The sequence below is a fragment of the Erinaceus europaeus genome, chromosome 15 (genome assembly GCF_950295315.1).
Source record: "Erinaceus europaeus chromosome 15, mEriEur2.1, whole genome shotgun sequence".
NCBI lineage: Eukaryota > Metazoa > Chordata > Mammalia > Eulipotyphla > Erinaceidae > Erinaceus > Erinaceus europaeus.
The window spans coordinates 71,815,003-71,842,049 of record NC_080176.1 but is presented as its reverse complement, the minus strand read 5'-3'; the positions used below and the strand labels follow the sequence as shown (position 1 = coordinate 71,842,049).

The following is a 27,047-nucleotide window of genomic DNA, read 5'->3' as shown; positions in this document are numbered from 1 at the left end:
ACAGAACCAACACATTTTTAAGTGGTTGTAAGCTAGAAACATCAGTACAATTCAAAACAGCCAACATGGAAAAAATGCACAATATGTGTCAGGAGGCTTCATATAATATGACTTCGTTTGTAAAAGCAGATTCCTGAAGTCAAGAAGAGAGACAAAATGTCTCCTCAGAGTTTAAATACATTTCATACATCAAACCTTAGCTGGATCTGATTTATTTCACTTCATTTTTTATTTATTTGATAAATAAATAAATTCAATAAATAAATAATGTCAATACCTTGAGGATGTGCCTTCCTGCCTCCCTAGGGGCCTGTATATCACTAGCTAAAGCCTGATGAGCAGGAGGAAGAAAGCAAGAATACCTCCCACTGTAGTTAAAATCCAAAATAAATCCTGCATCTCCATCTTTCTCTGGATGTAAGAATGCCATGATGACTGACTAGTCCCTGGGTCCTCCTATGGGCCAGAGTTGTTCAATTTCACTGTGCTGTGTCGGGTTTAATTTAAAAAGTGACTAGTCATACCAAACTGGTTAGAGGAATAACATATTCCAGTACCCCTATAGTTAGGATGATGACTATTTGCAAGTTCTATCTTATTACCTTCTAGAGAAATTACTGAAAAACTAGCTTCATACTCAAATAAGATCGTATTTGTAAAGCATGTCATACTCCTTACAAATGTATTTAAGGGATCTAAAATATCCATGGCCATGTATTTAAGTATCTAGAAATTTCTGAGAAACTAGAACATCTTCATTAATCACATGATTTCATTGTTAAAAGTCCTAAGCAGGGCCAAGTAGACAGCTTACTGGAAAGAGCAGGTGCCTTGCCACGCAGATAGCCCAAGTTCCAACCCCAGTACCACATTTAAGGTGGCATGGCAGCAGAGGAAGTTCCTGTGATGTGTTGTCTCTGCCTCCTCCTCTGTCTGTATCTCTCTACTAGGAAGAAAAAGCAGACTTGAGTACTAAAATCATGAGTGTGAGGAGACCAGATCCAGGAGAAAAGAAATTCTTAGACAAGTTTACTGTGCTTTTGTATTTAATGTATATAGTATTTTTAAATGTGCTTTACAAATGTTGTTCTGTTGGTGGTGATGGTTGTTGTTGTTATTATTATTATTATAAGAACTTGCTTTCTTTAGTAGTAATTTCCAATGAAAACAGTTCTGAATGGTCCTACCCTTCTAGAAAAACAGGGACATTCTGAGGGATATGGAATAACAAGCCAAAATCCATGCCCAACAGAGAAACAATTACAGAAGCCTTCTCCGCCCTAAAAAGAATTTGAATTGGGGATGGGGGTGGGGGGGAGATGATAGTGCAGTGGGTTAAACACACATGGCAAGAAGCACAAGGACCAGTGTAAGGATCCCGGTTCGAGACATTCACTCCCCACCTGGAGGAGGGTCGCTTCACAAGCAGTGAAGCAGTTCTGCAGGTGTCTATCTCTCTCTCTCCTGTTTTCCCCTCCTCTCTAAATTTCTCTCTGTCCTATCCAACAACAGTAGCAATAACAACAATCGCAATAACAACAAGGGTAACAACAACAAAAAAAAGGAATTTGAGTTACAGCATATGGAAGAAGATAGCATATTGGTTATGCAAAGAGACTCTCATGCCTAAGGTTTCAAAGTCCCCAGTTCAGTCCCCCACACCTCTGTAAGCTTGAGCTGAGCAGTGTTCCAGGAAGGGAAAAAAAAAAAGATGGATGCATATTGCAGATAGGAGATGATGACTGGGGGGCTCGAAATCTCAGCTCCACTGGGACCTGGGACTTTTGTGACATGGAACCTTTGTTTCTGCACCTGAAAAAGTTGGGTGCTATTTTCCTTATCTGAAAGCGAAGAGGAAAGAGGAAAAACAACTATGCGGTGACCTCATTCCTAAGTGGAATATAGAGAACTGAAACACAGGAACCTGAAAAAATATATATATAGTTATTACTATTGCTGTTATTATTATATAATCAACCTGTAACATATATGATCCTGGGGCACCTGTGGTGGTTACATCAGGGAGGGAGTATGCACAGAACTTTGGTGGTGGTGGGGTGATATGGAATTATATGCCCTATTTTAAAATATTTTGTAAATCACTGATAAAAAATTAAAAATAATAAAAAATAGAAAATAGCTCTGGATATATTTTAGTCACATTCCCAAGTTCAACAAGTACAAGTCAAGCAGGATGTTCACTTACTAACAAAAGGAAACACACACACGTACACAGACACACATTTAAAAGAACACAAACATACACATATATACACACTATCTACTGCACACAAGGTAAATATCTCATTTTATTCTCCCAGTGACATTATAAAATAGACACTACTACTATCTTCATTTTATAGATAAGAAAATTCAGGGAGAAAAGTTCAATGACTAGCCACAGCTCCCAGTGCAAGCAAGTGATCGATGCTAAATTCAAACCAAGTCTGATTTCAGAACCCAAGACCAACCCTGTATGTTTACTCTGTGGGGAGGACCAAGCCAGCAAACAGAAAAGTGCTGCTCAGCAGACTGGATATAGTACAAAGGACCCCATCAGCCTCAAAATTACAAATGTCATACAATAGCAATTCTGACTGTATAAATGCACAGAAATCAGCCTATGAAGAAATATGCCTAAATGCTGGCATTTACCACAGAGCAATGGGATTTGGCTTCATCTTTCATCCAACACTTTTGTGCTTTTAAAACCTGACAAAAGGTATGAATCTTTTATGCATCAGACCAGAGAGAAAAAAAAAGTCAAATGCAAAAGTAAAAAAGTTTGACAGTCTCCAAGAATGTTTGCTGTTGTCTAGACTGTATACTACACATCAGCAGTTAAAACAGGATTAAAAGTAAAAAAAAAAAAAAAATCAGTATAGATTCTCACTGCTAGAACTTCAACTTTACTGCAAAGCAGGCATATAAAACATTAAGAAAAAGAAAGACTACTGAAACAAATAAAAAGTAAAAAAAAAAAAAATTCAGTAGAAGTATAATATAGCCCAACTAGAAAGATACAGAAAGGTTAAGATTGCTTGGTTTCTTAAAGCCTAAACTAATAAGCACTTTTAGGTACGTGTTTAAAGCCCTCCAAGAGAAAACCACGAGATCCTATCTGTAAGCATTATAAGGTGTTGCCTGAATTCTGAAGCTAAGCAGTATGTGTTCTATATCATACACTATACATAAAAGTTTTGAAAGAACCACTAAATGTTCTCTCTAGAATTGAAAACGTTCATTTCAATCACCACCTTCAATTAGCTGCCTAGATCACTTTAAAAAAAAAAAAAAAAAAAAGCTAGACAGAGGTAGAGAGGCAGAGAAACAGTGGAAGAGATCACAGCACCAAAGCTTCCCTCAATGCAGTAAGGACCAGGCTTGAAACTGAGTACTGCACATGACAAAACAACGCACTATGCAAGTGAACTATTCTGCCAACAAGGGAAACTTGGTGGGCTCAACCAAGAGACCACACACATCACCACACCTAAGGACCCACATTCAAGCCCCTTGTCCCCTAGGGGGTGTGGGAGGTGAAAGCTTCATGAGCAGCTGAATAATGATACAGATATCTCAATCTTTGTCCTCCTCTCCCTCCATTTGGATCTTTCTCTGTCTCTCACCCTCTATCAAGAAAATAATTTCTAAAATCCCATGTTGCCTTTATGTTATTCAAGCATAAGAAAATTTCATTCTATTCCACTGTTTCTGAATTTAAGATAAAAATTAACCCAAATCGGGAGTCGGGCGGTAGCTCAGCGGGTTAAGTGCACGTGGCACAAAGCGCCAAGGACTGGTTAGGATCCCGGTTCAAGCCCCTGGCTTCCCAACTACAGGGGAGTCACTTCATAGGTGGTGAAGTGGGTCTGCAGGTGTCTCTCTGTCTCTCTTCCTCTCTATCTCCCCCTTCTTTCTCAATTTCTCTCTGTCTCTATCCAGTAACAAAGAAATAAAAAAATTTTTTTAAAAATTACCCCAAATCTTATCTGCTAAAGTCTTACCTTTAGATTCCTGATTATTATTAAACAATTTGTTCTCCTTTATATCTTAATGCTTTTCAGCCATGAAGTTGCAGATGCTACCATGATGCCAACCTGACTTCCCTGTGCAGATGACCTCACCAAGGTATCCTGGAATCCTACCTCTCCAGAGCCCTGGCCCACTAGGGAAAGAGAGAGACAGGCTAGGAGTATGGATTAACCAGCCAACGCTCAGGTCCACTAGAGAAGCAATTACAAAAGCCAGACCTTCCACTTTCTGCACCCCTAATGATCCTGAATCCATGCTCCCAGAGGGATAAAGAATCTGAAAGCTTCCAGAGGAGGGGACTGAAAGTGGAACTCTGGTAGTGGGAACTGTGTTGTATTGTACCCCTCTTATCCTATGGTCTTGTCAATCATTATCAAATCAATAAAAAATTACTCCTTTATTTTAGTCCATATTCCTTATAGCTATATGTTGCATACAATTACTTTGATATCACATGTTTTTGTCTAATGTCTATATGACTCCTAATTTGTCTTCTGTTACACTAGGCAAATTATTGCATTGTTGGAGAAGTCATGACACATTTTTAAATACAGAAAGATGCATCATTACTTTTCTGACAACCCAATGCAAATGTTTCACATAGAACAAGAGGTTATGCGTATCTCATTGATAATGATGCCAAGGATTAGAAAAAGGAGTGATTTAAAAAAATAAAAAAAAAAAACCCAGTACCTAGCTTGGTGGAGTATATACTCTGCAGTTACGGGGTCCTAGGTTTAACTTCAGAATCCTTACCTCCAAAATTGTTTTTTTTTTTTAATTTCTAGGAAATCAAAGATACCACTGAATTTTTAATCTGCCTCCTGACATTTGTTCTTACCAGTATCCATTTGCCAGACGTACACAGAGCCATCTGAGCATCCCACTACGAGGTAATCATCAGAAGGCCTCCACTTGATCACTTGAATAGGGAAAAGATGGCGAGAAGCCAGCATGATGCATTTTTTCTCTCGCAAACTTAGAAGTCCAACTGAGTGGTCACTGGCTACGGAGCAGATGCAGTGTTGCACTCTTGCCTGAAAGGAAGAATGAACCTTAATTATTATTTAGGTGAAATGTAGAACAAAATGGATCCTTGGTTTCAGAACCCAAATCAAAATGAACTATTCTGAAAATCAAGACCATTACTACGCTATGTTGAAAGTCCATTTCTTTATATTTATACATAAATCATCCAGTTTAAGTATCTATCAATACTGAATTAAAAAAAAAAAAAAGCCAAATTAATCCTAGAGTAGAGATGGAAAAGATGCTCTGGGAAATCTGGTGTTCAAATCTGAAGATGACCTTACTAAAATGATTGCTCTATATGAGCAGGCAAAGCTGGAAAAAAAATTGATCTGTTATTATGTGCTCTCTTTCCACGGTATGAACTTTCCTTTGTTAGATGCCAGAGCTGTTTTCTGCAGTGCTTCTTTCTGTTTGTGACTCTCATTTAGACCCCTGCTCTGCCCTGCTCCTTTGCTCAGAAACAATACCCTGCAGTCCTTCTGCCATAATCATTGCTTAAGAGTCGCAGATATTTTGTTTTATCTGTAGATGTGCCTCACAGCTTCTGTCTATAATGTCAGCAGGTGCACCACCTCCACCAACTCACAACAGCCAATTAAACATTCTGCTATGTATTTTCTGCTCATTTTCCATTTTCGCCCTTCAAATCCTTTTTAGAACAGGATGGAATATGAATAATCAGACAAAGGGGATAAAGATTTTTCACTAGCAACAAAGAACTGAACTGATAACCTCAAAATGTTTAGTCTCCAAATTCTGTAAGACTAGCAGTTAAAAACTTATTCATGACTTACTAGGTTATGCTTTCAGTTAATACATATGAATGCAGTTATCAGAAATTCATTACTATATATACTATGGCTGTTTACAAACACTAAGTTGGAAGAAGAAGAAATCCAGAAATCAATTCCTTTTACTACAGCAACAAAAACAATAAAATATCTAGGAATAAACCTAGCCAAAGAAGTGAAAGATTTGCATACTGAGAATAATGAGTCACTACTCAAGGAAATTGAAAAAGACACAAAGAAATGGGAAGACATTCCATGTTCATGGGTTGGAAGAATTAACATCATCAAAATGAATATACTACCCAGAGCCATATACAAATTTAATGCTAACCCCATCAAGATCCCAATCACATATTTTGGGAGAATAGAACAAAAGCTACAAATGTTTATCTGGAACCAGAAAAGACCTAGAATTGACAAAACAATCTTGAGAAGAAAGAACAGAACTGAAGGCACAACACTCCCAGATCTCAAACTGTATTATAGGGCCACTGTCATCAAAACTGCTTGGTATTGGAATGTGAATAGACACACCGACCAGTGGAATAGAATTGAGAGCCCAGAAGTAAGCCCCCACACCTGTAGACACCTAATTTTTGACAAAGGTACCCTGACTATTAAATGGGGAAAGGAGAGTCTCTTCAACAAATGGTGTTGGAAAAATTGGGTTGAAAATGTGCAGAAGAATAAAAGTGAACCACTATATTTCACTGAACACAAAAATAAATTGCAAGTGGATCAAGGGCCTGGGTGTTTGACCTGAAACTATCAAATACTTGGAGAAAAATATTGGCAGAACTCTTTCTTTTCTCTAAATTTTAAAGACATCTTCAACGACACAAATCCAATTACAAAGAAGACTAAAACCAAAAATAAACCAATGGGACTACATCAAATTAAAAAGCTTCTACACAGCAAAAAAATAAAAAATAAAAAACCACCACCCAAACAAAGAAACCCCTCACAAACTAGAAGATCCTTACATGCCACACATCATATAAGAGGCTAATAAACAAAATATATAAAGAGCTTGCCAAACTCAACAACAAGACAACAAATAACCCCATCCAAAAATAGGGATAGGACATGGATAGAATATTCACCACAGAAGAGTTCTGAAAAGCCGAGAAACACATGAAAAAAAATGTTCCAAGTCTCTGTCAGAGAAATGCAAAGAAAGACAACAATGAGATACCACTTCATTCCTGTGAAAATGTCATACATCAAAAAAGATAGCAGCAACAAATGCTGAAGAGGTTGTGGGGACAAAGGAACCCTCCTACACTACTGGTAGGAATGTAAATTGGTCCAACCTCTGTGGAGAACAGTCTGGAGAACTCTCAGAAGGCTAGAAATGGACCTACCCTATGATCCTGCAATTCCTCTCCTGGGGATATATCCTAAGGAACCAAACTCAACCATCCAAAAAGATTTGTGTACAACTATGTTCATAGCAGCACAACTTGTAATAGTTAAAACCTGGAAGCAACCCAGGTGTCCAACAACAAATGAGTGGCTGAGCAAGTTGTGGTATATACACAGTGGAATACTACTCAGCTATTAAAAATGCTGAATTCACCTTCTTCACCCCATCTTGGATGAAGCTTGAAGGAATAATATTAAGTGAGATCAGCCAGAAAGAGAAGGATGATCTCACTTACAGGCTGAAGTTGAAAAACAAGATCAAAACAGAAAACACTAAGCAGAACTTGGACTGAAGTTGGTGTATTGCACTAAAGTAAGACTCTGGGTGTGTGTGTGGGGGGGGGGGGAGAGACAGTTCAGGTGCTAGAACATGATGTCAGGAACCTAGTGTGGGTTGTATTGTTAAGTGGAAAACTGGGAAATGTTGTGCATGTACAAATTAATGTATTTACTGTTGACTGTATAACATTAATCTCCCAATAAAGAAAAAAAAAAGTCAAAGAGGTGCCACTCAGTTACAGTGTTGGCCTGGTATGTGAAGTATTGAGTTCAAGTCTCTAAAGCACATTAAGGCAACAAAGACAAAATAACAAGTGGAACTCCATGAATGGTGGAGGGGTTATTTGGTGTCTCTACCTTTTCCCCTCTCTCACCCTCCCTCCCATAAAAGTAAAAAATTCAAAAACATGGGAGATGGCTCAACAGCAGAGTATACATGTGGTGCTGCATTCTATCCCTGGCACAGCAAAAAATGCAGAGAAATAACATAAAAGTATTGCAGGAAAGGAAAAAGCAACTTTAATTGCAAAAAAAAAAAATCTAGCTTTTAATTATGACATGATGTATTCTCTTCAAACATTTATTTATACAAATAAGTTTCAAAGAATAACTTTATCCCTCTTTGATAGAGTAAAATAATGATTTAAAAATTGTAAAGTGATATGTCCCACAAGAACAATGACAAAAAAAGGTTTGGTTTGGTCCAACTCATCTGCAATCACTGCAAATGAACATAAGCAGCTGGACAGTTCAACTCAATCTGTAATAAGCAACAGTCCTGGAAATGGCCAAAATTATAAGGCCAAAAAGAAAATAAATAAATAAAAATAATTATTACTAAGACCAAGAAAACTGAGTTATTAGAATTACCTAGCTCACAAGAAAAGATGGTTCTCTGCTTTTTAAATATATGTATAGAGAGAGATTTAAATAAATCTAATTTTTCTTCTTTCAAGAAAATGTTAGTTCAATTGCTCTAAAGAAAACTGGTGGAGAATGAAAATGGCCCAGTACAGTAAGACCTCATTAATTTTGATTCCACTAATTAATCCTGAGTTGACGGCTACCTTTGCAAGCTGTGTGGAAACAAATTAATGGTATAAACAAAGCAAATGTCTAGCCCATTTAAATGTAAAAGGAAAAAAGATCATTTCCAAGCACCACTTTGGTATTAGTTTCCAAATAATGAACTGAGTAATGATAAATAGTTCTCAGCTATCTGTTAAAAGAAAGCACTTAAAAGACTTGCTAAAACACAATTAACATGGTCTCTTAGTGGTCCTCAAATTTATTTAAAAAGCTTCTTAAAGAACTGTTTAAAACATGTTTTTCCTAGTGTCAGACTCCGCAAATGAGTTAAAGTAAAGCAATTCTTCTATTCTTAAATTCCAGAGATTCTTGTTGTAGAACATTTACTTCAACTACAATAACTGATTCTGTAATTTGATATATTCTAAATTTTTTATTATTTTTATTTATTTATTGGGTAGAAACAATTGTAGCCACAAATTGAGAGGAAAGGAGATGGTAGAGAGGCAGAGAGACAAAGAGACACCTGGAACACTGCTTCACCACTTGCAAAGCTTTCCCCCTGCAGGTGGGGACAGGGGCTTGAACCCAGGTCCTTGCACATTGTAACTTATGCACTCTACCAAATGTGCCACCACCCAGCCCCTAATTTGATAGATTCCATTCTATTTCACTTCCATTTCAACTGGGAAAATCACCTAACATGACTTACCATAAAGAGTGTTACTACAATAAATGCTTAAGACGTTTAAACTGTGGCTTTAGGGCTACCAGATAGTTTGGCAGGGAGTCGGGCGGTAGCACAGTGGGTTAAGCGCAAGTGGAGCAAAGCGCAAGGACCACCGTAAGGATCCCAGTTCAAGCCCCCGGCTCCCCACCTGCAGGGAAGTCACACCCCCTTTCTGTCTTCCCCTCCTCTCTCCATTTCTCTCTGTCCTATCCAACAACAATGACATCAATAACAACAACAATAACTACAACAACAGTAAAAAAACAAGGGTAACAAAAGGGAAAATAAATAAATATAAAAATAAAAAATAAAATAAAAAATAAAATAAAAATATAAAAATAAATAAATATAAAAATGATCAAATTGTAAGTAGGGCACCAAAGTAAAAACCCAGTGGTGAGGGGTAGACATGTAGCTTCCTGGGCCAGTGGGGGGTGGGAGTGGGCGGGAGGGATGGGTCACAGTCCTTTGGTGGTGGGAATGGTGTTTATGTACACTCCTAGCAAAATGTAGACATATAAATCAGTAGTTAATTAATATGAGAGGGGGAAATCAATTGTATGTCTCAAAGGTTCTCAAAAGACAAACTGAAGATTTTTAATATATAGGCTACGTATTTGATATGCGGACTCTCTCAAAAGCCTAGACCAAGTAGATTAGAAGCTTCCAATAGCACAGCTATATACAAGATACTGGGTACTGTACAGCAAACCATAACAAAGGGACTTTTCAAAGTTAACCCAATTAACAAATAATGTGATAATAATATTAACTATTGATTGTCTTTTTGAACCCTAAGACAGCAGGAACCTCACATCTTCACTATAGAGCCCCTACTTCCCCCAGTCCTGGCACCCTTGGATAGGGCCCACTTTCCCGTATGCATCTCCCAATCCAAACTAAATAATATTGCATCCGCTGATCACAACCTAACCAAAGCAACGATTGCCATCTCAACATGCTTCACCTCAGACTGTATCCAGAGACTTCACGTGTGGAATGACAACCCTTCAGCTTCATTACTCGGGTGAGACCTTTCCTTTAATAGTACACTCTAATTTCATCTCAGGTAGTTCACTTTCTAACAAAGTCCCATAACCTAGACATACACCAGTTTCTGTGAGAGAGAGCTTATGTGCACACGTATCCATAAACTACTGCAAAATATATACCTGAAAGCAGGATTACACTAGAGTTTGCAGTGAGTACCTCCCTAACACTTCCTCTCCACTATTCCAAGCTTGGGATCCATGATTGCTCAACAAATTGTTTGGCTTCATATGTTAACTCTCTTTTCAATCACCAGGTTCCAGATGCCACCAGGATGCTGGCTAGGCTTCCCTGGATTGAAGACCCCACCAATGTGTCCTGGAGCTCAGCTTCCCCAGAGACACACCTTACTAGGGAAAGAGAGAGGCAGACTGGGAGTATGGACCGACCAGTCAACGCCCATGTTCAGCCTGACCTTCTACCTTCTGCAACCCTCAACGACCCTGGGTCCATGCTCCCAGAGGGCTAGAGAATGGGAAGGCTATCATGGGAGGGGGTGGGTTATGGGGATTGGGTGGTGGGAATTGTGTGGAGTTGTACCCCTCCTACCTTATGCTTTTGTTCACTAATCCTTTCTTAAATAAAAAATTTAAAAATAAAAAAAAATTTTTAAAACCTGTATAATTTAAAACAATACAAGCACAAAAAGATGTGAACCTCATATGTTCAGTTAAATTATTTGAAAAGTATTTGTGCTTCAGATGCTTTTGATCACATACCAATTCATTAAAAAAAGAAAACCTTCTAGTATATCCATACTGTATGCATATTGTAAACCACACATACATTTCTATGCCAATACACTATGTACACACTACAAAGTGTGTACAAAAATAGTTTAAGTTGTCTGGGAGCTGGCGCAGGGAATAAAGTGTTGGACTCTCAAGCATGAGGTCCTGAGTTCAATCCACAATAGCACATGTGCCAGAGTGATGTCTGGTTCTTTTCTCTTCCCTCCTAACCCTCTCATCAATTTAAAAAAAAAAATCAATAAAAAATGTAAATATACATATTTATTAAAATAATAACTAAGGTAGAAACAAATAAAAGAAAACCTTTTCCTAAATGTAGTATTACTGTGTCAGTATTAGCCAATACCTCAAAACACAGCAATGTCCATTTGTATATATGCATGTACCCATATCACCACTGATGACAGTCAACATAAATAGTCAACATAATTTTGCATTACTTGTTTCCCTTCTACTAGATTGACCCAATGACCACTGGTTAATTTTTCTGACTTATGAAAACACATTTAGGTTCTTTTAAATTTATTTTTTATTTAATGTTATTTTTTATTTCATTTATTACTGAATAGAGACAGAGAGAAACTGAGAGGGGAGGGGAGGAGAAGAAAGAGAGGGAGAGAGATGGAGACACACCTACAGCCCTACTTCACTACTTGTGAAACTTTCCCCCTGCAGGTGGGAACCAGGCCTTTGAACCTGGTCCTTGCACACTGTAGTGTGTGTCTACTTACCCAGGCCACCACCTACCCCTGAAAGCACATTTAGTTTTCATTAGAAATATCTTCAGCCATTATTTTATTTGCCGTGGCACATTTAAGAACATCACAATATAATTTGCAAGTCCTTTAAGACCCTTGTATCTGAAGGCACAGCCAGTGAGAACAATGCAGTCACCTTCCCTGTGCTGAAGAGCCATTCTTTTTCCCCAGGCCTTACGTGCCTATCTGAAGTGTGAAACAAGTGAAGTGTGTACAGTCTCCCTCCATCTGGTAAGTGCTAATAAGCTCAAATGCTTAAGGTTTAAAAAAAACACTGGTTCGAGCCCCCGGCTCTCCACTTGCAAGAGAGTCACTTCACAAGTGGTGAAGCAGATCTGCAGGTGTCTATCTTTCTCTCCCCCTCTCTGTCTTTCCCTCCTCTCTCCATTTCTCTCTGTCCTTCTTTAATTTAACCAACATTTGGCTTCATTGATCTTTTGTATGATTCTCTCTCTGAAGAGAGAACAACAACGACATCAATAACTACAACAATAAAAAAAAACAAGGACAACAAAAGGGAAATAAATAAATATAAAAAAGATTAAAAATATAAATAAAAAAACATAAATACATTGTTAACACTTTCCTCCCATATTGCAATTACCTGTCTGTGTATCAATATGTCCATTTTAGCTACTGCTGTCATCAATTGTCTATGTCAATACCATGTAAAATCCTTTAATGATAACAGAACTAATACAGCAAGGAGAGTTCAGACTATGAATGCTGCTCATATGTCACAAGTGAAAAATTAGTGAAATCTATGCTCCAAACACTATTATTAATTGCCCCAAACACAATACACACCAATAATAGAAAGTGCTTATTAAAACCAAAGCTAGCAATTATGGAAGAAAAAATTGAACCAGGTAAATACCTCATACTTATTTGTTGGAGAAAAAAAAAAAAACTGAAGGAGAGAAAGTTACTAGGCCACAACTAGTATATTCTAAGGTCAGTTAATTATGTCCCAAAGCCTTCTGATTCTACACCAAGTCCATTTCATTGAATTTGCCAGTAAATAATCTGCCCAGTATATTAGTGCTGAGCAGCAGAATGCCACAAGCTATCGCGGAATCTGATAGAGTCAGAATCTACCACCTAGGTCATCCCGACTGCCCTCGCGCATTTTACAAGACTCCATTTTAAACCATTCCCAGAAACCTCTTATGTAACCTGTTTCTAGCATCTGCCATGGCTTACAGAAATCAGCGGCAGCTAGTTTATCCCATCCACTAGCTCTCTGGGGAGATGATTCTGCTTTCTAACAGTTCCCAACATAAATCATACATAATATTTCCACTTTTTCTATTTGTTGTTGTCTAAGTGATTCTCCATATCACCTTGGGGATAATCTCTCAGCTCACCAAAAAAATACTTTCCCTTTGAATATGTTTAAGTATATAAGCACAAACTCTTGTCTCTCCTTTTAAATACGTCCATCATCAGGCAAGCTACAAATGACCAGCTTTCACTCATAAATCAATCCCACTATTCTCCTAATCATTACTTCTTGTACTTCCCAGAAGCCCTGCTATGAAACATAAATGTTCAGCTAAGATGCATCATTTATCACTTCTAAATACTCTACCTGAACAGAAGGAAAAAGTCTATGAAAGCTGGTTTATGTTCACATTTTCATAAAGCTAGATTAGGATGTTTGTATGTTTTTTTTTTCCTGAAGTCTACAGGCCATCCTTTTCAGGAAGAAAAAAAAAAAAGGTGGAGATTAAATAGATAACTACTCCTTTAACAATTATTCTAGAAAATAATGTCCTGTGGTTCACCCAACACACTGACTGATGATAAATGGACAGCTCTGTTCTATATGGAAACACACTTATGGACATGTTTTAGTGTCTCCATTCATTCATTCTATCAAAAGATAAAGAACAAATATCATGGGTTAATTAGAATTTCATCTTTGTTCAACTGACAGCAAATAAATATAGTGATTCAATATAAGATTCAATATAAGATCATAGAGTTCTTGCCTATTAAAAGGAGAAGGTTTGATAAATGACACCAAGATGATTTGTTGGCTTAGGAAAGAAAAAATGTCACCCCTTCTTTACCCTGTCATGAGTACAAGGAGATTTCAGCTATATTAAAGTGTTTAATATCAACGTTTTTATATTTTTATTTTATTTATTTGATAGAGACAGAGAGATATTCATAGGGGAAGGGGAGCTAGAGAAAGAGACAGAGAGAGACACCTGCAGGCCTGCTTCATCACTCCTAAAGCTTTCCTCCTGGAGGTGGAGACCAGGGGCTTGAACCCGGGTCCTTGAACATTGTAATGTGAGTGATCAACGAGGTGCTCCACCGCCTGGCCCCTTAATATCTACTTTTAATTAAGATGTTTTTAATAACATTTCATCAAATCATGGGAGTAAGATTCCACACGTCCAAACTAAGAAGCTACACAGAATAAAACTAAATGAGATTACATATGAACTGAAAACACATGTAGTTTAAAAAAAAAAAAAATCCAAAGCTCTGAACAACTAATGCCACCAAGCTAGAGAACCTGGAAGAAATGGACGATTTCCTAGATACCTACCAACTTCCAAAACTAAGTAAAGAGGAAGTGTATAACATGAACAGGCCCATCACAGCTAATGAAATTGAAACAGTTATCAAAAATCTCCCCAAAAATAAAATTCCTGGACCAGATGGTTTTACAAATGAATTCTACAAAACCTTTAAAGAAGAACTAATACCTCTACTTTTAAAAGTCTTCCAGAAGATTGAAGAGACTGGAATACTCTCTTTCAGCTTCTACGAAGCCAACATCACTCTGATACCAAAAGCAGACAGGGACACAACCAAAAAAGAAAACTACAGACCAATATCTCTGATGAACATAGATGCGAAAATACTGAACAAGATTCTAGCCAACCGGATACAGCAGTGTATCAAAAAGATTGTTCATCATGACCAAGTGGGGTTTATCCCAGGCATGCAAGGTTGGTTTAATATACGTAAATCAATCAATGTGATCCACCACATCAACAAAAGCAAGACCAAAAACCACACGGTCATACCAATAGATAGATGCAGAGAAAGCCTTTGACAAAAATACAACATCCCTTTATGATCAAAACACTACAAAAAATGGGAATAGATGGAAAATTCCTGAAGATAGTGGAGTCTATATATAGCAAACCTACAGCCAACATCATACTCAATGGTGAAAAACTGGAAGCATTTCCACTCAGATCAGGTACTAGACAGGGCTGCCCACTATCACCATTACTATTCAACATAGTGTTGGAAGTTCTTGCCATAGCAACCAGGCAGGAGCAAGGAATTAAAGGGATACAGATTGGAAGAGAAGAAGTCAAACTCTCCCTATTTTCAGATGACATGATAGTATACATGGAAAAACCTAAGGAATCCAGCAAGAAGCTTTTGGAAATCATCAGGCAATACAGTAAGGTGTCAGGCTATAAAATTAACATTCAAAAGTCAGTGGCATTCCTCTATGCAAACACTAAGTTAGAAGAAATTGAAATCCAGAAAACAATTCCTTTTACTATAGCAACAAAAACAATAAGATATCTAGGAGTAAACCTAACCAAAGAAGTGAAAGACTTGTATACTGAAAATCATGAGTCACTACTCAAAGAAATTGAAAAAGACACAAAGAAGTGGAAAGATATTCCATGTTCATGGGTTGGAAAAATTAACATCATCATCAAAATGAATATATTACCCAAAATGAATATATTACCTACAAATTTAATGCTATCCCCATCAAGATCCCAAGCACATTTTTAGGAGAATAGAAAAAATGCTACAAATGTTTATCTGGAATCAGAAAAGACCTAGAATTGACAAAACAATCTTGAGAAAAAAGAACAGAACCAGAGGCATCACACTCCCAGATCTCAAACTGTATTATAGGGCATTGTCATCAAAACTGCTTGGTACTGGAACATGAATAGACACACTGACCAGTGGAATAGAATTGAGAGCCCAGAAATGAGGCCCCACACCTATGGGCATCTAATCTTGGGGAAAGCAGAGTCTCTTCAACAAATGGTGTTGGAAACAGTGGGTTGAAACATGCAGAAGAATGAAACTGAACCACTGTATTTCACTGAATACAAAAGTAAATTCCAAGTGGATCAAGGACTTGGATGTTAGACCACAAACTATCAAATACTTAGAGGAAAATATTGGCAGAACTCTTTTCCACATAAATTTTAAAGACATTTTCAATGAAACAAATCCAATTACAAGGAAGACTAAGGCAAGTATAAACCTATGGGACTACATCAATTTCAAAAGCTTCTTCACAGCAAAAGAAACCACTACCCAAACCAAGAGACCCCTCACAGAATGGGAGAAGATCTTTACATGCCATACATCAGACAAGAGTTTAATAACCAGCATATATAAAGAGCTTGCCAAACTCAACAACAAGACAACAAATAACCCCATCCAAAAATGGGGGGAGGACTTGGACAGAATATTCACCACAGAAGAGATCCAAAAGGCCAAGAAACACATGAAAAAATGCTCCAAGTCTCTGATTGTCAGAGAAATGCATATCAAGACAATAATGAGATACCACTTCACTCCTGTGAGAATGTCATACATCAGAAAAGGTAACAGCAGCAAATGCTGGAGAGGGTGTGGGGTCAAAGGAACCCTCCTGCACTGCTGGTGGGAATGTCAATTGGTCCAACCTCTGTGGAGAACAGTCTGGAGAACTCTCAGAAGGCTAGAAATGGACCTACCCTATGATCCTGCAATTCCTCTCCTGGGGATATATCCTAAGGAACTCAACACATCCATCCAAAAAGATCTGTGTACACATATGTTCTTGGCAACACAATTTGTAATAGCCAAAACCTGGAAGCAACCCAGGTGTCCAACAACAGATGAGTGGCTGAGCAAGTTGTGGTCTATATACACAATAGAATACTACTCAGCTGTAAAAAATGACTTCACCGTTTTCAGCCGATCTTGGATGGATCTTGAAAAAAATCATGTTGAGTGAAATAAGTCAGAAACAGAAGGATGAATATGGGATGATCTCACTCTCAGGCAGAAGTTGAAAAACAAGATCAGAAAAGAAAACACAATCTGAAATGGAATTGGCATATTGCACCAAAGTAAAAGAGTCTGGGGTGGGTGGGTGGGTAGAATACAGGTCCATGAAGGATGATAAATGACATAGTGGGGTTGTATTGTTAAATGGGAAACTGGGGAATGTTATGCATGTACAAACTATTGTATTTACTGTTGAATGTAAAACATTAATTCCCCAATAAAGAAATAAATTTTTTAAAAAAGAGAGAAAGAGGTAGGACAGGGGTAAGAGAGAAAAGAGAGAGAGAGGAGGAAGAAAGAGTAAAGCAAAACACAAGTACCTAAAGAAAAAAAAGCAATACAGAAATTTGAAGATTGGCTATTTCATTCAACAAATAAAAAGGCAATTTTGAATTGCTAACATGATGAACATTAAAGGATGCATCAGACTCATATTCAGTTAGATAAATACATAATGAAAAATATAGCCTACTGTTGGATAGATCAATTATTCTTAATCTTTGTTTATTAATTGGATAGAGACTGTCAAAAATCGAGAGGGAAGGGGCTGATAGAGAGGAAGAGAGACACCTGCAACACTGCCTGTGGGGACCTGGGCTCGAACCTGGGTCCTTGTGCACTGTATCATGTGTGTCACCACCCGGCCCCTAGATCAGTTGCTTTTAAATAGACTATCAAGTCTACTAAGAGGTAGTCTGCATGGTGGGCAAGTCAGCCTGTCACGTTGGGATATTCAGGACAGGGGTAGATAGCATAATGTTTATGTAAAGAGACTCTCATGCCTGAGGCTCCAAAGTTGGGATACTCAAGGTCAAACTCCAGCCCTGGCACTTGATGACTGTGTCTTGTGAGCTACTTATTTAGCCACTCAGGGCCTCTTTTCTCTGTATAATGTGATTTGCAGCAATAACCACACCTCACAGAGTTAGTCTCAATATATGCCATAGTAATGTACACAAAGACAGTCACTAATACACCACACATATAAAAGATGTCAGTAGGGGATGTTATCTTTGCCATTACTGCTTTATTATTATACAACATCAAGTCTATCTTTTAAAATGCCATTGGGTTTGTTTTCCGAAGGAACTACCAGTGTTGGGGTATCCACTGGGAAATACCACGGCATTTCTAATTCTTCAAGTATATTAGCTTCTCTTCAGCAGCTTCATTTCTTTATCATCACCTCTGCTTTCATTTAATGTGAATAATTTCACCTGTATAATCATCACTATCACTCAGATTACCTCAAATTATACTTGCTAAATCTTTAGTGGTTTTACCATTGAGTCAAAGGATTCACTCCAACAATTCAATGACCACCATTCACCTATCCTGAATATTTTCCTTTTATTTTAATTTTGTAATCTTTATTTATTTGATAGAGACAGACAGAAGTTGAGAGGAGAGGGAAAACAGAGAGAAGGAAACAGAGAGACACCTACAGCACTGCTTTACCACTTGCAAAGCTTTCCCCCTGCAGGTGGAGACCAGAGGCTTACACCCAGGTCCTTGAGCACTGTAACATGAGCGCTCAACCAGGTGCACCACCACCTAGCCCTCGGAATATTTTCCACACTGTTTTTCCATATTTACTTTATAGCTTTTCTCTGCATACCTTGAAAACATTCAGATGCTTCACTTAATTTCAGTGAATATATTGGTTCTAGAGACTACTGAACAGTGTTCATTCTGTACACTCTGAAAATATCCCGAGATTTTTTTTTTTGCCTCCAGGGTTATTGCTGGGGCTTGGTACCTGCACCATGAATCCACTGCTCTTGGAGGCTATTTTTTTCTCCTTTTGTTGCCCTGGTTGTTGTTGTTGTTGTTGTTGTTGTTTATCGTTGTTGTGGTTATTTTTTTTATTGTTGTCATTGTTGTTGGATAGGACAGAGAGAAGTGGAGAGAGGAGGGGAAGGCAGAGAGAGAGAAAGATAGACACCTGCAGACCTGCTTCACCACCTGTGAAGCGACTCCCCTGCAGGTGGGGAGCCGGGGGCTCGAACCGGGATCCTTATGCCGGTCCTGGCGCTTTGTGCACCCTCTGCGCTACTGCCCGACTCCCTTTTTTTTTTTTTTAATGAAACCAATTGTTGTCCTTTCCCCTCTCTGCACACCGGCCAGCTGCCCCCAGTTACTACTGGCTCAAGTTCCCACTTCCCACCTGCAGGAGGAAAGCTTCGTGAATAGTGAAGCAGTGCTGCAGGCTTATCTATCTGTCCATCTAACTCCATACTCTTCCTACATGATTTCTCTGTCTCTCTTCAATAAATAATACATGTGGATATATATTCTTTTTTAAAAAAAAGGAAAAACAATAAATAGCGTCAAATTCTGCCCCCCCCCTTGATCCTTGCAGTCATGTTGCCAAAGCAGCCATACTCTTTCTGTGCTCTTTGCACAAATCCCCAGAAACAACAACACAGTTTGAGAGTCTCAGATAGCTGGGCATTCCAACGTTCAAAGAGGAAAAGCACAGTATTTTTTTTTTTTTTGCGGGGCAGTGGAGGTGAGGGTAGAGGAGTGATGGTTTATATTGGCACAGCTTCTCATCTCCCCATGAAAGGTATCTGCAGAACCCTCTCAGCCCCAACTTGGGTCTCTTATCATCATCAAGCATCGGGATCCCAAGTCCCTCTCCCTGCCCACTCCATTCTTCACCTTCTCCAGAGTCTTTTGCTTTGGTGCAATATACCCCATCCACTCCAAGTTTTGGAAAAAGCACTGTATTAAAGATGACAATATCCAAGGAATTAAAGGCTGTATAATATTTTTATCCACTTTCTGTCTCTTTATATCTTGAAGCTTTTGCTGCAACCTTAGACTAGCAGAGAAAGGGGATTAGTCTGTCTCGTTTGAATAGATTCCACAAGGATCTGGCCATAGCTGGAAATTAAGGGAAAGTAAAGCACTTCCTGACACAGAAGCAAAGTATATCTGAAACAAAAGTCACTCCAAAACACATTTCCCAGACTCAGGCTTTTATCTTCCAAAAGAAACTATAGACAACCACAATAATGATGATTTGATTAACTTCTACTAGAGATACAGCATTATCTCTGATCTTTAAACCAGCATTTCAAGAAAAGTGTCACTAGAGGGGCCAGGTGGTAGCATACTTGGTGAAGCGCACACACTACAGTGCACAAGGACCTAGGTTCAAGCCCCCGGTTCCCACCTGCAGGGGGAAAGCTTCACAAGTGGTGAAGCAGAGCTGCAGGTGTCTCTCTGTCTCTCTCCCTTTTTACCAACCCCTCCCCCTCTCAATTTCTATCTGTCTCTATCCAATAATATTAATTAATTAATTAATTTTTTAAAGTGTCACTAGAGTTCCAAACTGTTGAGTAACCTGCTCAAGACACCCTGTCAAGAGGACACAAACCCAGGTCTGTGTTCTCACTGACCTGATCAGCCACCACTGTGGACTCCACATGCCCAGAGAGGAAAGTTTTTCCCCTACTCCTTTTGAATGTCTTCACTGATCTCTTAGAAAAGCCACTGATCTCAACAAAGAAAGTTGATGCATATTAAGTTTTATTTCTGTTGTTTGCAGTTTACATTCTTCCTTTCCAACCTTCTGTCATTTTGTTTTTAGACCACTACTCTCCCGTCATATATTTCTTCGTTAGAATATCTTGAATATTGTACTTTTCTAATACTTATGTTATCATAGCTCTTTCCTTTCAAATACTCCCTTGTAAGAAGGATGAAATAAAATGCCCTTACACTCTCACATATAGTTAGCTTACAGCACATACAGCAACTTTTACTCGGGTTTCTTGGTCATAAATTTCAAAACAAATCACCAATATGTCAAATTCCTGCCATAGTCAAACCCAGCAGCTACTTGTAAGCACAACTTATCAAGGGCTCCAGACTCCCCCATTTAACAAACACAAAAGCAAGTACATGTGCACACCAAGGCTGTTCATAGACTATCGATCAATTTCTACAAATCCAACACAAATAGAAGCTTATTGAAAGTCATATAACTACTGGATGGTTTTGTTCATATGTGCAATGTAGAGAACTGAAACACATGCACTGGGGGAAAATAAAAAGTCCAACTGTCTAAAAGACTTTCTGAAAAGTATATCTTGGAGGAGGGCATGTGACAGACCTTCAATAGTCTATGTAGTGTGGTACCATACCCTTGTAATTTTATACTCTTATAAATAACCATTAAGTACTAGTGAAGATTGTTAAAAATAAAATCACAGAAAACCACCCAAAGGCAAGGACAGAGTTTTGGTGGTGAGTATGGTGTGGAAATATAATCTTACAATCTTAGCACTCACTGTGTCAATCAAGGTCAATTACAAATAAAAATGGGGGGGGGAACAGGTCTACTCTGTGACATATCTATGATTCATTGTGGGGTTTTTTGTTGTTGTTTGTTTGTTTTACCATATTAGCTTTTAAGTCCAAAGTAAAAAGTCAATTCCATCAGCTTCCTCGTCATTGCATGTACTGGCACCGAATCACTTCTGCTACCAAACATAAATTCCATGTCCAGTGTCACCTCCTCTACTACCAAGGAAGTGACTAAAGACGTCCAGGAACTCTTCCAAAACAGAATAGATTCTAAAGTGTTTTGACAATAGCAGCACATCTGGACTCAGGAAACCATCTTTCTCATTATTATTAATAGCCTCTCATCCACAGTCTCTTGGTACAGTACTGATTTGGGGGGAACAGGTGGTGGCATACCTGGTTAAGTGCACAAATTTCAGTGCACAAAGACCCAGGTTCAAGCCTCTGATCCTACCTATAGGCTAAAGCTTCAAGAGTGGTGAAGCAGGTCTGCAGGTGTCTCTGTCTCTTTATCTCTCCATCTCCTCCTCTACTCTCAATTTCTCTCTGTCTCTATCCAATAATAAATAAATAAACATATTAGAATAGTACTGATTTTTTTTTTTTCAGCATCCTGCACAATAGACAGGGTGGGTTATGGTGTTTGCTTGTTTGTCTTAACCTTTATTGGACAGGACAGAGAGAAATGGAGAGGGAGGGAAGTAGGGAAGGAAAGACAGAAAGAGACACCTGAAGCACTGCTCCATTTCTAGTCAAACTCCCCCCTTGGGGACTCGGGGACTTGAACCAGGTGCTGGGCATAGTAACGTGTGTGGGCCCCCCGGCCCCAGGTTATGTAGTCTCTACAGAAGGAATATCATTTTTTTTTATCTTGAATACATTTGCAGTAGCATTGTGATAAAAACTTGGAAAGTATAAAATTATAAATGCAAACCCATCAGAATAAAGAACGAATAAAGTATAAGTAGAATGATGTATCTCTGGTTTCAAAGTGAGAACCAATGCTACATAACATGTGTACATACTAGACATACTGGTAGTGTAGAAAATTAGCAAAGCTAAATATATTATGTGCAGAACTACTAGTAATGTTTGGAGTAAAACAGTGATTCTGCAAATCTATTCCTAAGCTTTCAAAGGACAATTTATTTGTGCCTATTTGAAACTCTCTAAAAATTAAAATGTCCTTTTGTTGTTGTTGTTGCTATGTGGTTTTTTTTTATTTGTGATTAATAGTTTACAAGATGGTGAGACTACAGGGGATAGTTAGTTCCACACCACAGCCACCACCAAAAGTCCCATGTCCCTATACTCCCACTTCCCAAAGATAATCTCCACGGCCCTCAGAACTGTCTTGGAAACAGTTTTCTTGATTTTCCTTCTTTCATTTTCTTTTTTTTTCTTCTTCTTCTTCCTTTTCTTTCTTCTTTTTTTCAAGTTCTCGTGTACAAGATCTCTAGAATCTACATTAGTGTAACCAGTTGGTACATATCTTTCACCTCTTCACTTATTTGACCTCCAATCCTGTCCAATTTACCCCAATAAACCTTTTATTGAACAAAACAATCACCTTTTTTATTGAAAAGTTGTATTCTATGGAAAATACATTCCATAACTTCTTTAGTCATTGATCTCCAATCTTTGGCTAATGTGAGTAACCCAGCTATAAACATAGGGGTGCATATGTCCCTTTGAATTAGTGTTTGTCCTTTGAAAAATACTTAAAAGTAGTATTGCTGGGGCACAAGGTAATTCAAAAAAATTGTCCTTTCATGGACAGAATATTCACCACAGAAGAGATCTGAAAGGCCAAGAAACACATGAACAAAAAATGCTCCAAGTCTTTGATTGTCAGAGAAATGCAAATAAAGACAAGAGATACCACTTCACTCCTACAAGAATACATCAGAAAAGGTAGCAGCAACAAATGCTGGAGAGGTTGTGGAAACAAAGGAACCCTCCTGCACTGCTGGTGGGAATGTCAATTGGTCCAACCTCTGTGGAGAACAGTTTGGAGAACTCTCAGAAGAAGGCTAGAAATGGACCTACCCTGTGATCCTGCAATTCCTCTCCTGGGGATATATCCTAAGGAATCGAACATACCCATCCAAAAAGATTTTTGTACGTTATAGCAGCACAATTTGTAATAGCCAAAACCTGGAAGCAACCCAGGTGTCCAACAACAGATGAGTGGCTGAGCAAGTTGTGGTCTATATACACAATGGAATACTACTCAGCTACTAAAAACTGTGACCACCATTTTCAGCCCATCTTGGATGGAGCTAGAAGAAATCATGTTAAGTGAAATAAGTCAGAAACAAAAGGATGAATATAGGATGATCTCACTCTCAGACAGAAGTTGAAAAACAAAATCAGAAAAGAAAACACAAGTAGAACCTGAACTGGAATTGGTGTATTGCACCACACTAAAAGACTCTGGGGTGGGTGGGTGGGGAGAATACAGGTCCAAGAAGGATGACAGAGGACCTAGTGAGGGTTGTATTGTTATGTGGAAAACTGAGAAATGTTATACCTGTACAAACTATTGTATTTACTGTTGAATATAAAACATCAATCCCCCAATAAAGAAATTTTTAAAAATTGTCCTTTGGTAAAACAATCCCACACTTAGGAATTCATCCTAAAAATCCCTGCAGATTTACCACTCCCAAAAAAAAAAAAAAAAACACAGGGGGCATACTGATTTTCACATGACCCTGTTGATACAGAATGTTAATTCAACATTCTATAATTCTTATACAAACAAAAACAGCACAATGTCATGAAAAATAATGTTAAAATATACTGACATAAAAGACAACCAGGCTATCTCTAGGAAATATAAAGATTTTCTATACTAATGTTTTAAAACGTAAGACATATTAAAATATTTTTATACAGGTCCTTCAGAGGACCTAGTGGGGGCTGTATGGAAAATTGATAAATGGTATGCATGTACAAACTATTGTAATTACTGTTGAATGTAAAACATTAATTCCCCAATGAAGAAATTTTAAAAAGAAAAAAATTAAATAATTTTTATAAAAAATAACTTTTAAAGTGGTGGTAAATGCATAAAAGCATAAATATCACCTCAAATATCTAGGGAAAGTGGTAAGGTCAAAACATAATGTACACTGTGGTATATTTTAGGGAAAAAATTAGTTCAGTTCCTTGCTTTTGCTTAATTTGCACTGCCCAAGTTTACTCTGCTTGTATTCAGGGACTACAAAGGCACTAAAATTTATTATTCAAATTAAAATCCCCACAAAAGTACAAATTCCAGGTGGTAAGTAAAGTATTAATCCCAGACAAAAGCTGTAAATTCATTTTCAGAACCAGAGAATACTATTTTAAAAAGAAAACCTGAATTGTTAATTGCTTTTGCCATTTATGAACACAGGCAGCACAAGCAAACATGTATTCTTGTATAGTTTTCATATGACCTTACCATATCTGTTTCTAAAAATTAGAAATGTCAAATGGAAGAACATTTGTGATGTGCAGATTATAGACCAGTTTTCATGAGTATGTGCCGCCCCCTTCTGGACACTTCTGGATAGTACATATGTTAAAGTAAGATTAAATAAGTGAAAATGGGTTTTTAACCTAGTCCATTAAAGAACTTTGCCTACACACCCAATTAGACAATGTATACCTATTATCGTCACTAAATCTTTAAACATTTTAAACAAATTCCATTCTAAATACGGTTCTAGCAGCAGCAAAAGTTCTAATTTATTTTGATGAAAGAGATAAATACTAAGTATCAATCTATTAAAAGTTAATAAAACGTGAAGTAAAAAAGTCACTGTCTTATTACTATCCATACTCTTCCCACTCCTAAGAGGAAATTAGAATTGGAATTTAGTACTTATTTTTCCAGTTCAGTTATTTTATTTATGTATTTATTTTTGGAGACAGAAAGAAATTGAAAGGAGGTGGGGGAGAAATAGGGAGAGAGAAAGATAGACAGATACCTGCAGCTCTGCTTCACTACTTGTGAAGCTTTAACCCTGCAGGTGGGGAGTCACAGGCTTGAGACCAGGTCCTTGCACACTGTAATGTGAGTGCTTAACAAAGTGCGCCAGGGCCTGGTCCCTTCCAGTTTAGTTTTAAAAGTCTTACTGGCAAGTTCTGAGCGTATGATCAAAGAGTAACAACTACTGAAAGATGACACCCTGGAAAAAACAGACAAAACAGTTTAGAGAATAATAATAATAATAGCCACTGGGAGCCTCATAGCACAACTGACAAACTTTGAGGATTAGGTGTGTGCAAACAGCGGTGTAGAAAGTAGGGGCCCTGGCAGGGGAGAGCATCATGAGGCTTAGGCAGCTGGAATCCCAAGTTATAACAGCAGCTGGGAAAAGCGGGTGGAGCCATTCTGAATCACAGGCACAGAGCGGGCAACAGCGTGGGAACATCCAAGACCGCAGAATAGGATGGTCAGAGGCCTGAGTAGTCTGAAAAAGGTACATACAGCTGGGTCCCGAGCTATGGGCCACTGGGAAACAGATGGAGCCAAACTGAAACACCCATCACCCACCTCGGGTTTGGACAACAGCTCAAATCAGCATTTTAACTAAATCTCTTGCTATTAGAACAAGATCAGGGAGTCGGGCGGTAGCGCAGCGGGTTAAGCGCAGGTGGCACAAAGCCCAAGGACTGGCGTAAGCATCCCAGTTCGAGTCCCTGGCTCCCCACTTGCAGAGGAGTCACTTCACAGGCGGTGAAGCAGGTCTGCAGGTGTCTATCTTTCTCTCCTCCTCTCTGTCTTCCCCTCATCTCTCCATTTCTCTCTGTCCTATCCAATGACAACAACAAGGGCAACAAAAAAGGAATAATAAAAAGAAAAAGAACAAGATCAAAATAAGCCATTACAGTTCTGAAGTATTAAAGTATTATGATATAGAACACAGGCCTCTGTAGTTGCGCAAGAACTTTTTCCAAAGTCATAACGATTACAGCTTTCTTCGTCACAAGAATTAATTTAAACTCTTAAGTGTTGATAATAATTATGTTTCTACAAAGTATGTGATTGTTGTCTTTGTTCTCAGATGGACCTGGTGAGATTGAAGAATGTTTGAAGAGATATCTGAACTATTGGGAAACAAAAACGTGAGGTCGAGAAAGTGTCCACTGGATAAGGTGTGTGCCTTAGGGAAGTGGCCCAGATTTGAACCCAGGAAACACATGGAAATCCCAAGTACCAGGGGAAGCTCTGGTGCTATAGTCTATCTCTCTCTCTTGTCTCTATCTCTCTTTCTCTCTCTCTCTCTCTCTCTCTCTCAAAAAGAAGGCTTGGCTTTGGGTCCATGATTGCTCAACAATTTGTTTGGCTCTGTATGTTAACTCTCTTTTCAGTCACCAGGTTCCAGATGTCATCAGGATGCTGGCCAGGCTTCCCTGGACTGAAGATCCCACCAATGTGTCCTGGAGCTCTGCTTCCCCAGAGACCCACCCTACTAGGGAAAGAGAGAGGCAGACTGGGAGTATGAACTGACCAGTCAACGTCCATATTCAGCAGGGAAGCAATTACAGAAGTCAGACCTTACACCTTCTACAACCTACAACAACCCTGGGTCCATGCTCCCAGAGGGACAGAGAGTGGGAAAGCTATCAGGGGAGGGAATGGGATATGGAGATTGGGTGGTAGGAATTGTGTGGAGTTGTACCCCTCCTACCCTATGGTTTTGTTAATTTATCCTTTCTTAAATAAAAAAATTTAAAAATTAAAAAAAAGAAGGCTTGGAACAGTAAAATCACACATGTATAAAGTCCT

General features: G+C 38.4%; 1 protein-coding gene across 4 annotated transcripts in view; it reads right to left on the bottom strand.

Moving 5' to 3' along the window:
• Positions 1-27,047, bottom strand: part of WDR7 (WD repeat domain 7) — a 421,542-nt gene that overhangs the window by 334,297 nt on the left and 60,198 nt on the right. For all 4 annotated transcript variants that reach the window (XM_060173931.1, XM_060173933.1, XM_060173934.1 and 1 more), the window contains exon 13: positions 4,877-5,072. In XM_060173931.1, the coding sequence (XP_060029914.1) occupies positions 4,877-5,072 (196 nt within the window). The remainder of the gene's footprint in view (positions 1-4,876; positions 5,073-27,047) is intronic.